General features: G+C 38.1%; 1 protein-coding gene across 9 annotated transcripts in view; it reads right to left on the bottom strand.

Moving 5' to 3' along the window:
- LOC119741079 (kinesin light chain-like) overlaps positions 1-12,977 on the bottom strand; it is a 56,972-nt gene extending 43,995 nt beyond the window's left edge. For 3 of the 9 annotated variants that reach the window (XM_038216732.1, XM_038216738.1, XM_038216734.1), the window contains exons 1-2: positions 12,601-12,976; positions 3,393-3,665 (exon numbers count right to left, since the gene is read on the bottom strand). In XM_038216732.1, the coding sequence (XP_038072660.1) occupies positions 3,393-3,665; positions 12,601-12,603 (276 nt within the window). In that variant the 5' untranslated portion in view covers positions 12,604-12,976. Of the gene's footprint in view, positions 1-3,392; positions 3,666-5,043; positions 5,067-12,600 lie in introns of those variants that run through there. The other 6 variants (XM_038216733.1, XM_038216739.1, XM_038216740.1 and 3 more) reach the window with 4 other exon arrangements.
- Between the last annotated feature and the right edge of the window lie 741 nt (positions 12,978-13,718).

The following is a 13,718-nucleotide window of genomic DNA, read 5'->3' as shown; positions in this document are numbered from 1 at the left end:
TGATAGACAAACCTTATTTCTGTTGTTTTATTCATATACATATGTATATCAAAGAGCAACATTACGAAGGAGTTTGATCTTAATGCTTAATTTCCATATGCTAAGCAAAGAGCATATTGTGAAAGTTCAATTTCTGATTTTAATGTTTATTGTCAAAGAAAACTCAAAATTTACAGCTATACTTTCATTGATAAGGAAATATTTGTTAAAAATTGAAATTTAATTAATGCACAAACAAGTCCAAAGATTAGGCACATTTTTAATCGTAACGTTTTAAGTCACCAGAGACGAAATGTAACGACAAGAACATTAAAACGAATGACAAAAAACGAATTTGCTTTTTCAATTCAACGCCGATTGCTTCACGAGACGAATTTCAAAGATTTGGACGAATCGGAATGCTAACAATTTGAATTATACTGAACCTTAAATGAAATCTAGTGGTGGCTTTTTGAAATTCAAATTGAGAATTGAGCTTGGCGATGTTCGGGGACGAACTTAAAGTATCGATATAGGGAATTCGCGTGATAAAAGTGGGAAAACCTATATTTATGGAACATGTACACATACATGTACAATGACATAATTATAGGCCTACATGTACACTAACATACATGTACATGTACATGCATTACATTGATGTTTATGTAAATATTGAGGACATGGTAAAAGTGACTGCTTATTGTACAGAGGTGGATGTACATGAACCGTACATGTACAGAGTATGATACATGTACTGTACATACATGTACGATAATTGAATAAAATTGCCCGTGTCTCCATATGGCTTCATGTGTATGTCTCCAGAGATTGTTCAGTTTGGATCCCTGGTAACATCCTACACTGAATCTCAAAACGAAAAAAAAAACCCCAAACAATTAACTAAAAAAAAAAAAGAGAGAGATGTTTTTCAATTTTGAAAGAATTGAAATTGATTGAAAAGAAGGAAAGTTGGTCAGTTACAGTAGGAGACAATGATTAATTGAATTTTGCTCTTCATCACAGTAATTACATTGTACAATTACATTCACCTTCAGAACACTTGTCTTGACATTCTTTTCCCAAATTGGTCCACCATTGTGCTTGTCCTACTTATACATGTACTTCCTTTTAATGGGACGTTTGAGGTTTTTGGCTTTAGACATGTTAGAATGCTAGCTGCAGGCCTATTCTACTGATAGAATGCACATACATGTACATTTGTGCTTGTACAGTACCGGTATTTATTTACAAACACCTGCAACATTATGTATCTTTGAAAATGCAAATTTGAACACGATCTTTTATGTAAATTCATATTAATGCTTCTGGTAATTGCCTTAGGAGGGTCCTTATTTCATATGTTTGATATTTCATACATGTACATGTACCGGGGTATGTTTGATGACTTTTTTGATTGTTTGTTATGTTTATTGCCTTTTTATGTATGCTGGGACTCATATGGGAGACCAGTGGATTCCACTGAATGGGCCACCCAGTTGAAATAAGAAATAAATAAATAAATCTCAATGTATTCTTCACACAGTTCAACTGCCAGGTTGGAATACTGGTACATGTACGTACATGTATAACATTGTACAGTATGTATACATACAGGTTTTTGATAAATGAAAAAAGCAATGCTTGGAAAAATTGTACGCATAATTTTACGCAATAAGACGCATTTTACTGTACAGTAAATGTACACGTACATACTGTACAGTATCCATGAATAATTTGTATACCTTCCATAACACGTACAATGTCATGGATGTATGGTAGTACATGCACATGTACATGTACATGTATTATATTGTACATGCATTGTAATTTGTAGGTCAACAAAGACCTGGGTCTAATCAACATGATCAATAATATGACAACCAACACAATGTTGCATTGTGATTTCCATTATTAATCGCCAGTTATGAAAATCTCGACACACTGGCCAGATGACGTACAAATGTACATACATCTACCGGTATTATCTGGACAGTGGGAAATGCATACATGTACATGTATGTGTACATGTACTTAAATGCATAGCAAGCATCCGAACATGTACCGTATCATCTCTTTTTTGGGGGGGGGGGGAGGGAATATACACTGATATTTACATAATCATTAGCTAAAAATAAAATACAACAGAAAACATATTTTGTCTTCTGACAATGTGACATTTCATATGATCCTGACTTGACATACGATTGCATACTGTACATGTACATGTACATGTATGTACATTGTACATGTATACCTACACATGTGTATGTATGTACATGCACTACTCTTGAGACTTCAAACTTGTTTTTTTTTCACAAAGTGTTGAATCACAAGTACATGCAAGTAGTTTGTCATCCCTCACTCTCAAGTGTACTTGGATTGTGACTCATTTCACCGTCATATAAACATTCTGAAATGGTGCAACAGTCAATTGGCTTTTTTTGCAATGAAAATCATACATGAACATGTACTGTACAGTACTGGGTCGACATGTTATTTATAGAGAAATTAGAAGTTGGGTGTGTACCGGTACATACATTGTACAAGTATTTGTCCTTTGAAATTTGTACCATAAAAAAAATCAATGGTTTTAAGGGAACAAGGGGAAAGCGGAGAGGTTAATTGAACTATTGAAACCTTAATCAAAACATAGTGTACATGTTTATTAATTTTCTATAGTAATAATATTGGCTTCTTGTATGGCGCTCATATCCATCACAAAGTGATGCTCCTGGTGCTCTAGTATTACCCTGGCTTTAGCACGGCTGCCATTACAACACTCAAGCATTGAAGGAATTTCTTCCTACATGTTTCAGGTACCCATTTACTACACCTGGATGTAAAGTACCTTGCCCAAGTGCACAAGCACCATGTTCCCCATCAGGATTCGAACCCATACATGTACCAGTATCACGGCACACAAGTCGAACACCGTAACCATTGGACCACAGCACCCCACTATCACTTTCATTTTTTAATTTCTTTTCACAATTTAAAGGACATTATGGCCGAGGGCAAATCCATGGGCAACAGACTGACATATTGTGAGTTTTTTTTTTTTTTTTTTACAATGTATCGCTTACATACATGTAGGTTGTTGAACAATGGGAAAGATTGCACATTCTTTGTACAAAACTTGAACTGGACACAATGCCTCAAATCCTGCATCAGTTTAAATAATGCCAATTTGTGATGGTTTAAGAGACTTAAGCGGACTTCCAATGAATCCCATCACAAACAAAATTTTAATGTTGTGTTAAGTTTTTTTTACAGATTACAATACTGTATTTCTTTTAAACAACATTAAAAAATGCATAGCAGTTCACTATTCAACAATCTACATGTAAATGAAATCGTTTACTGAAGTATTTAGGGTTTGTTTAGGAGGAAATGCAATTGAAGACACCAACCTTTGCCTCTCCAAGACCCAGCTCCAAGCTCTCCAGTGACTTCTCAATAATTCCTGTCTTCTCTTCCACAAGATTGGAGTCTCCATGGTCCTTCTTGACTACCTTGAGGGACTGATACAGGCTATTCAGGATGTCATTGTGTTCATTTTTGAGTTGTTCTAATCCCTTGATTACTTCCTTTGTACCACTACTGATGGCTTCTTGGTTCAGGGCCTGGGTCTGGCCTGATGAGGATGACGACATGGTGGCAGAGGGGATGGCTTTTATCTCAGTCTGTCAACAGGGATGAGAAAATCAAGCAATTCAAACGTTAATGCGAGGAAATGTATGTTTGATGTTCAAAATTATGCACTCGAACATGTGCGTGCATCCATGCAACGATCTGCTCACTGAATACAAAGTTACAAACTTTTTTTTTTTAGCTGCGAGATAGCAGCTCAACAAATCAACGTCTCTCCATGAGTCCGTTAGTTAGTAACAAGCGTTGACATTGTCTATTGCTCCTACATATTTTGACCGATTTCAACCAAACTTTGTCAAAAATATCGGTAGCTCAGCCCCAACATGTCACATGACCAAACTGGGTTCAAAGGTCATCATTGAGCCACTTGAGTAAAAAAAAACCTGATTTTTTTTTAATCAAAACGCTACTCCATCCAGAATTACACAATTACACAATCATGTGACTCATGCATGATCACGAATTCGTTGGCCCGCAGCTTCTGAGATCTGACCGCGCTTGTTTAATCAAGAATGAGACAAAATGCCCTGAAAAAGTAATTCATTGCCTGCTCAAACATGTCTATACCGGTACCTGTACATATACAGGATTGTCTAATACAGTGTACAGGTACCATACATGTACATGTACATGTACATGTTTGTACATCACGTAGGCCGAGGTCTTGCATACATGATACATGTACATGTTTATGCATACATGTATACATTACTATTATTATTATTCTGGTTTATTAAAAAAAATCCAATGTCTTGCAGCCTTGCGGCTGAATTGCACAAACAAGTGATGCATACAATGTACAGTAGGCCTATTTTACGTGTAGGCCATCAGCCTGGGGGTTTGGTCAGTATCAAATCAGGGCATAAATGATTATAGTGCGCATGCGCAAGGTATACCGCCCCCAGAGTGGTAACAAGCATTTTGATGGACATTTTGAAAAAAAGGGTGATAACACCCCCCAAAAAACCACCCAAAATCACATATTTTCCAACTCTGGAGGTGTATACCTTGCCAAAAATCGCTATGACGATTATTCCCCTCATTTGATACCATTGGCCAAAATTTTGGACCGAGGCTGATGGCCTAGTGGTACATTGTACATGTACATCTGCTACAAAAAACTTGTTTTGAAATAATTTTCACAGAACATTACATGTACATGTATACAGGTATACACTTTAACATGTAACGGACACTCCCAACAAAAAACTGCAACATGGATAGTGTACATTATGCATGTAGATTTGTGCCACTCAAGCCACAGCTGTTAACATTTTGATGCGTTATTCTTCCTGTATTTATACCAACAACCACCTAGCCTACCTGTTTAGCAGCGACACACACACACTACACATAAGCACACACTATAGTCCAATTTTCATGCACCGTAGATCAACCCATCTGCCTCACCACTCCCTTGCATTTAGGTTGAGCATCACATCATCATCATCCTCATCACTTAGCGTTTCGTCTACAACGATGCATGCATAAGATCACCACTGCTCTACTGTGTGCCTGCCTCAGTGCTGATTTTAACCCTCTGGGCCGGGCAGGAAGAAAAAAAATTCTCTTGCCCTCACATGACGTCACCTATTTTCTGATTCGTCGGTGGCTCTGCCTTGTGGCCTTTTTGCTTAAAATATTACTCAGTGTCTGACTGTGTAAGTATGCGGATTGTGAATGTCTGTCAGACTCTACAACATAAGATGATGTCATTTTGTTGTAATCAGTGGGGCCTCTAGAGGGCTACTGTGGTGTTCAAAATATCAATGGTTTCAAAATTATTAAATGAGTATTTGTTAAAGAGAAACACATGTACTTGTTCCAAATTATATTTTTACAAAAAAAATGTTTTTACTGAACAGTGTATTTCTGTTGATTCATTTACAAGTACATGTGCAATGTCGAACTGAAGAAATGAAAAGTGTAATCCAAATGACATAAGGTTTTAATCGCCTTTAATAAAAACAAATAGATGAATACATGAATGAAAATAAATTGGAAAATAAAAGCATTAATAATAATAAAGAAAGGAATAACACACATTAAAATATCTTAACTGTCATACCCAAAGTTCATAAATTTGTTATTCTAAAATTACAGATATTTAATTATAGAATTCTACATGTAAGTTACATGTGTACCGGTACATGTACAGTGCTGTGCAATTTTAATATAGTAATTAATTATTGGATCTTGGATTTGAGCGAATATTTGAGGATTTCAATATTCCACTGATTAGCTGATATTTAAAGATGCAAATTAGGGCTACTATTTATTACGGACATTCTCATATCATGCGTGTGAAGTTGCTGTCCATAAAAATATGGCATCCGCTGAACAATAAAACCCCTCAACTTATACAAGTTATCGATGTTTTTCGTTATCTACTCGAGGCGACTCCCATTTTTTGAATATTTTACTTTGGTAAAATGCTATTCGAAGATCCCATGGATTGAGTATTTGGATATTTGGTCTATTGGACACAGCCCTAGTAAGTTACTGATGTAATTTATTTGTGTTACATTCTTAGAAGGGTAAATGCAGTATCCACAACACACAATTTATGCCATAAGTTCATGTTGCTATGACGATAAAAACTCACTTAAAACAACCACTGCTGGGGGATACAACATGGTATCCCCCAAATGTCAATTACTGGTTACAGTATGCAGCAAAATATCTTTTCGTCCCATACATGTACCGTATCTGTTAGCTTCCTTTGAAACTTTCTGAATTCTATCAATTTAGTACGCTAATAATTGACACTTATTATTCTATAAAATTCAGACACTTGCAGATGGACGTATATATGTATTGCACAAAATAGTGATTATTTCCATAAATTGAGAGGTTGGTGTCCCCTAATGTAAACAAGTGAAACCAGTAATTTTTATGTACATGTACCAGATATGTATCTCAAGTACATTGTATTTCATTCAAAATTTCTGGATTTCTTTTAGTACGGTATGCAATCATACCAATTACTTTATGAAATCATGCAGATCTATGACAAAAAGACAGTGATTTCACGTGTAACGGGGACACCAAATTTGGTGTCTCCGTTACACATGAAATAATGTTTAATTCAATTCAATAAAACATTTATTTCCACTCTGTGGAGGCATCATCTTTAAAAGCCGACGCTTGTAGTGGATGTGCCCATCCTAAAAAGCCGACGATTGTGGTGGACGTGGATGTGCCCAACAATACAAGACAAAACAAGACAAACAACACTAATTATAGAATTTATATAAAACAAAAATTAAATATATAACAGTTAAACAAAGTAAACAAGACAATAAACAACATATCAATAGTGGCTATTAAAGCCAACTTTATAATAAATCAGGTATTCTGAGAGTTAAGTAGGAATGCTTTTAGTGTACATGTATATTTGAATGTATTACTACATGTACATACATGTAGTAAAGAGGGTGAATAGTTACATGTACATGTATAGTTCTAGTTTTTTGGTCCAGAGAAATGGTTTGTTGAGGGCTTGTTCTGACTCGAGTCCTGTACATTTGGATGAGAAGTTGAGAACCTACCGGTAGTATTATACATTTTGTAGTAATGTATGGATCTATTATTTAATGGCAAAGGTTTAGTAACGATTCAGGAAGTTGGTTATTTACAAACTATTTAAACATCTTGTTGAATATGAATTCGTAAAAGACAAAATCTTGTGTTTCCTAAATAACATGAATAAAGGAGTGGTGTGTTCATTAAAGTGCACCTTACATGTACATGTACATTGTACATACTGTACGAATCGCCCTCTTCTGTAGTTTATACAATTTGATCAATTTAACAAGATTTGACTTGTAAGTGTTGGCCCAAATAATGTTACAATAAAAGAGGTAAGAGAGAACTAATGAACAGTATAGAGTACACAGAATGCTTGAAGGAAGAATCTACTTCAATCTACTCATGATACTACTTATATTTTTTGGAAATTTTGTTTTCTAATTCTTTAATGTGGAATGAATTTCTCATTGGGTACATCCAAGTAGCTCACTCGAATTGACTCAGGTTTATAGCCCGGTGCTATTCAATTAGCTCTGACGTCATTCTCGGGGCTCACCCGGGTCAGTAGGCTTACGGGTCAGCTACCACAGACCCTACTCGTGGAGCACGTACCGGTATGTCAAATAATTGGGAGTATAATATTTTTTGTTTGGTTTCTAGCTCATCTAAAAGTTGGCATGTTTGTTGCAAAATGTGATACCCTTATCCAGTGTACTGGTGGATTTAACATGTTTAAAGGGGGAATGTTTTGTCCCTGCAGTGTACTAGTGGACTTAAATCAGGATTTTTTTCCCCTGAAATGTGTACATACTATGTATAGGGATACAATGTATCACATTTTGCAATACATATGCCAACTTTGACATGAGCTAGAAACCAACAAAAAATATTATACTCCAAATTTTGGGATATTTTGTAGAAATAATAATAATAATAATAATGAGTTGCAACATTCATGACATTCTGTGCCACACCCAAAAGAGCATGCACGTGTACATGTAATAGACATGCTAGTTAGTCGTACATACAGTACCGGTACATGTATAATAAACTTTTTGATATTTGCAATGCATCTTGGGATTGGATGACAACGAACCAGGCAATTTGTGCACAAATCTACAGGGCCGAGTACCGATTAAAAGTTTTATTTGATTCCTCCTCATTTCATATCAAGAATTTAAAGATTATTTTTTTTCACAGAATTCACACATTCTTGCAATGGTAACAAATTGTGAAAAAACTTTTTAAAGCCTTTTATTAGAATGAAGAACAAATTCGGGAAATCCCTTTTTTTTAATTTAAGACTAAGAGACCAGTTTCATTACTTAATATCTTGAGCCTTCTCATGATGACCAATCAATCAGAATCAAGATGCCAAGCTCACATCCCGACACTGACCAATCACACAAGGCCTGATGAATGGTATCCTGAAATTAATGTAAAATTATTTCTTATTTTTATTGCTTAAGTTGAAGAACTGAATTGATTACAAAATGATGCATTTACACTTTATACGTTTATCGATGATCACTTAATCTGGAAAAATAATGAAGAACAAATATTTTAAAGTTTGACTGGTCTCATACCCCCATAAGTTTGTAATATAAACTACATTGCTTGTTGTTTGTCATCCATTCCCATGATGCAGTGCAAATGTCAATATGATTCTTTATGTTTGCTTCTTAGAAATATGGATAATCATATTCCATTAGCAACACAATTTCATTAAAACACTAATACCGGTACATCAAAAAACCTGTTACATAAATCAAAATGCAACATAGGCCCCCAATGTATTACAGGAAACAGTCCCACTAACTGGGGCGCTAGAACCCCTTTTTTTTTGACATTTGGGATGTTAGCCTGTCGTACTAGCATCCCATTTGTCCCAAGGACAAATTCTTAATATTGCAATTTCCAAAGTTTGCCACAAAAGTAGCCAAAAATCACGCAAAATACTTGACAAAAAAATACCTTTGAAAGCACCTACTGGCATGTCCACATGTCAAAGACTAAGTAATGGGGCATCAATGATACTCACAGTTATTTTTTTGGGTTGCAAATTAATCCGTGAAAATTCAACCATAATAGCACAGATCACAGCGATCATTCAATAACGTTTATGGCTGTGATCCAACGTATTGCACGATATGCACGTACATACAAATATGTACGCGATGCGCAGGGGACACGACAGTGACCTGCTGTCGATAAACAAACTCCATGTGCGGCCCCACACATGCTGGGTATACGATCTGCACGCGGACTTGTTTATCGACGCAGGTCACGGTCGATTTGAATGATAATAGGGAGTCAGCAACTACGGCAGCTTTTATAGGCCGAAACCAGTTCCCGACTCCCTTTTACTGTTCGAAATGCACTTGTGTTTACAAACGTGCTCCAGTCTTCTCATTATCATAATCGATGCATCGCGCTCGGTAACGGAATCACACTCGGGAATACGGAGACCATCGAATGTACGCCGGGCATGATGACCACATCGCATCGTTCAAGCATTAACACGAGTCGGAAATTTAACATGTTCACGATCGCGAGGGGAGCTCTTGGCATTGAACGGGAAATTTCACTTTTAATCCGGATCGTACAATGTAAGTAAACTTCAGTACAACCATCTTAATCATTGATGAACTCTGATGTTTTTGTTGGGCAATGTTAGGTTTTTGGGTCAAGGACAATATTGTGTCGACCGACTGATGCGGTTTAGCTTGGACCCTACTATCGCCAGACCATGTCCGCATGTTAAAAAGGCAATAAGTTGGGTCCAAGTTACTCGGACTAGGCCTATACAGGAAAATAAGATGAAATGAAAGGTTTATTAATATTATTATGGCAGTGGATATTTAGCCGGAGACGGCAAACCTTTAGTAAACGTTAGCTTGCCGGATATGCACTGAACATGCGCAGTTACTGTTTTTTTGTCCTTAAGACATTTTCCGGTGACAAATTTTAGACTGGTTCCATGCCAACATTATCATTGTAACTTCGTATTCACTTGATGGGAATCAGACCATTTTACAATTTCGGACTTTATTTCCCTTTAAAAAAATCCTCCAGAGCCACAAATCTGAAAAAGAAAACGTACATGTATACTCTGCAAAAAAAATGTTTGAGACATGTTAAAATAATAAAAGAAGAATATTCTTATTTTGGGGGGATGGGGAAAAAAAACCTTAAAAATTTTGCCGGCAGGTCGCACCTGGATCATCCTGCTCATGAGATCTGTTGCTTATCCACTAGGCCACAGGCGCTACACAACCGTTGGTGGTAATTTAATAGCTCTTATAATTCAGCGAAGTGTAGGGCCCCTGTTTTGTTTTGATCAAATTAGAGTCAAAATGTTTTTTATTGCTCAAAAATCACCTTTACAATCAATAGCAGACTTTTCTCAATTCTAATGACACCCCTTTTGCAATTTGAACAGATTCTTGGGGCAGAAATCACGATTTTTCTGCACGGTTTGTGCCTTGCGATTCAGCGCGCCGTGCGTGCTCACGGTACATCGCGCGGTGATCGCCATTTTACCCCAAAATTTCTCTCAAAAAATCAAAACCCTGCCCTCTATCTATACCTGTTTATTGAGAATGTCGCCAACTAGTTTGGTTGATGCAATAATTTGGCACAATTGCAGAATACCCCGCCACTCAATCTATCCACCTCGTAGCTGGCTACGGAGTCACGGTTGATTGCCCTCAATAAACCTTCTCAGCGCTACGTGTACATGTATGTAAGGTGACACCCGTATGTTCCGACTGCACATATTCCTATTCCTAACCCTAACCCTAACCCTAACCGGGAGTACACAGTCTTATGTGCGGGTTGTCGGAACATAGGGGTGTCAGAACATAGGGGTGTCAGAACATAGGGGTGTCGGAACAAAGAGCAGTCACCGTATGTACTATGCGTCATGCTCCACTACATTCCTGATCCGTATCTGCATAGCCACCAACAGGGTGGTTGGTTTGGTTCAGCAACTCCCATTCCTTTTGAGTTTTGTGTTGCTTCGTTCTCAAGCATATTCAAGGGGACTCCCACTCTATATCCGCGTAGCCGCCAACAGGTATTCTGCAATTACTCCAATAATTAAAAGTGGATTTTGTTCCTTTATAGGAACCGGGCCCTACACTCACGATCGCCTATAATTCAGCCCTATCATTCTTAGAGAGTACAGTGCCCTCAGTTGATAGGGATTGCCGCCGGCAATCACTAGTATTGTAGTAATCTTAAGTCATTCAATTGATTGTAAGTTTAAGTTCAAGGTCTTAATGCTAACATTTAAACGAACGAAGTGGCTATCGTTACGGCAGTCGTTGTTTAGTGCCCTCTACAATACTTTTTTGATACGCACGCAGGTATATAATTATTTGTTTCCCCACGTTTTAGCGAGCAGTGCGACAGCTCGTTCGATAGAGGGTAGGATTTTGCACCGCGAGGTTGCGGGTTCAAATCTCAGTTTTGCACTCGAATTTTTTTTTCCTTTTCTAACCTGAGGCTTTGGAGGATTTTTTTTAAAAGGGAAATAAAGTCCGAATTTCATAACGTTCAAATTCACTTTTTTCCTTCTAATTTTATATTTTCTTGTCATGTTTTTATAAAAGTTGCAGTCTACCGTAACGATAGAAAATGGGAAATGCGTTACGGCTGCCGTAACGAATGTCGGACACTTCGCCCCATTTCCACGTCGCCCCATGTCACTTCGCCCCTAACCACTTCGCCCCATTCCCACATCGCCCCATCCCCACTTCACCCCATTCCCACTTCGCCCCATTCCCACTTCGCCCCATTCCCACTTCGCCCCATCCCCACTTCGCCCCATCCCCGCTTCGCCCCATCCCCACTTCGCCCCAGCCGTTACATGTAAAAAAAAAAAATCATTATTATTTTATTGGCTTAAAAAACAATTCCAACAGATTCACTAATTGCTAACCAACGGAAAGAATTAGCCCACCAAACATGCCAAACGAACAATTCATAACCAACCTCTCAAGCTTTCACTCTCCCCTACCGAGAAAAAAAGCTTGAAGTAAAAGATCCAACTTTGTTCCCAACCCGGCTATACCAACCCGTCTCCCACTTATCTGAGAACGACAATACCTTTGACATCCTAATTTCACTCTTGGAGTTGGAGGAACCAATCTACATCCATGGGAAGAAGTGGGGATGGGGCGAAGTGGGGATGGGGCGAAGTGGGGATGGGGCGAAGCGGGGATGGGGCGAAGCGGGGATGGGGCGAAACGGGGATTGGGCGAAGTGGAGATGGGGTGAAGTGGGGATGGGGCGAAGTGGTTAGGGGCGAAGTGACATGGGGCGACGTGGAAATGGGGCGAAGCGTCCGACACCCGCCGTAACAATAGCCACTGCGTTAAACGAATGATGTGAATTTGAGGCTCAAAATATGCCTTGTTACATGTACAATACCATGGTTAGAGGACTCCATTGTGTACCGTTTCGTACCTGACAAGCCGGCAACAGTCCATTCGCCGCTCGCGCCCAGGCTAGGCAGGGCGGTTGATGGTCACGTCACGGATGCGCGAACGTAGTCTAGTCGTGGTCGGACGATCGACTGTGTGAGTGTGAATGATGATTCTGAACCTTTCAAAATAGGAAGAACACCCCGAACAATCTTTGAAAAATTATAGAAAAGTACTGCTGTCAATTCCGGTTAATTCCCATGAATATACTTCCTGAAATTAAACACGAATACTAGGAAAATGGTGCCACATTTTTTTTTTATGACGAAGTTAAGTAGCAATACGTGTGTACATTATCATATTGACGTGCGATGCGTACTGTAAGATGGCGAATTTTAACGATACCGACATTTCGATTTTTTAAGTCGAAGTATTTGGATTCCCGAGGATAGTAGTTCATGAAAACTTGGTTGGGGGTGGGGTGGTGGTGGGGGGTAGGGGGGGGGGGGGGGGGGGCAACCTCAATCTCATCGGGGGGGGGGGGGGGGGGGGAGATCACTTGAAGGCTTTTGAACATTTTAAGTCATGTGAAATGTTGAAAATTGGAAATGTTTGTGGTTTGGCGTTGAACTAAAAATGTAATTTTATTTTCATATTCGGGGTGGCGAAAACTTGGAAAATGAAAAAAAAAATCCCATCTCATTCCCCATTTGCATGATTCTTTAAGTGAGAAGAAACTTTTGTATCAAATGTTGGGGTGTAAAAGGATGTGTCTTTCCGATGCCATCATGTGGTGACCGTGCAATGATTTTGGTCAGTTTCCACCCCTCCCCGACAATTAAAAAAATATAAACATACATGATACACGTATCGACTATCGAGTTTTATCTCGAATATCGCTAGCTTTTAATTTTAAGACCAAAAATCTCTTTCACTTAAACAAATAACATGCCAACAAATCTTAATTATAATAAAATCGAAAATAAATTTACGGGAGCAGAGCACATGCAGTAAGTTGTAAGCAGTTATTTCGGGATTGATTTAAATGTCATGACTACTCCTATAAAATGTTGCTGTTTTAAAGGCATATAGGATATTTATTTGCATTTTACCTCTACATGTACC

The sequence above is a fragment of the Patiria miniata genome, unplaced genomic scaffold, assembly GCF_015706575.1.
Source record: "Patiria miniata isolate m_02_andy unplaced genomic scaffold, ASM1570657v1 HiC_scaffold_5, whole genome shotgun sequence".
Classification (NCBI taxonomy): domain Eukaryota; kingdom Metazoa; phylum Echinodermata; class Asteroidea; order Valvatida; family Asterinidae; genus Patiria; species Patiria miniata.
Note: the sequence above shows the minus strand (reverse complement) of the source record. Positions and strands in the feature narration are given on the sequence as shown.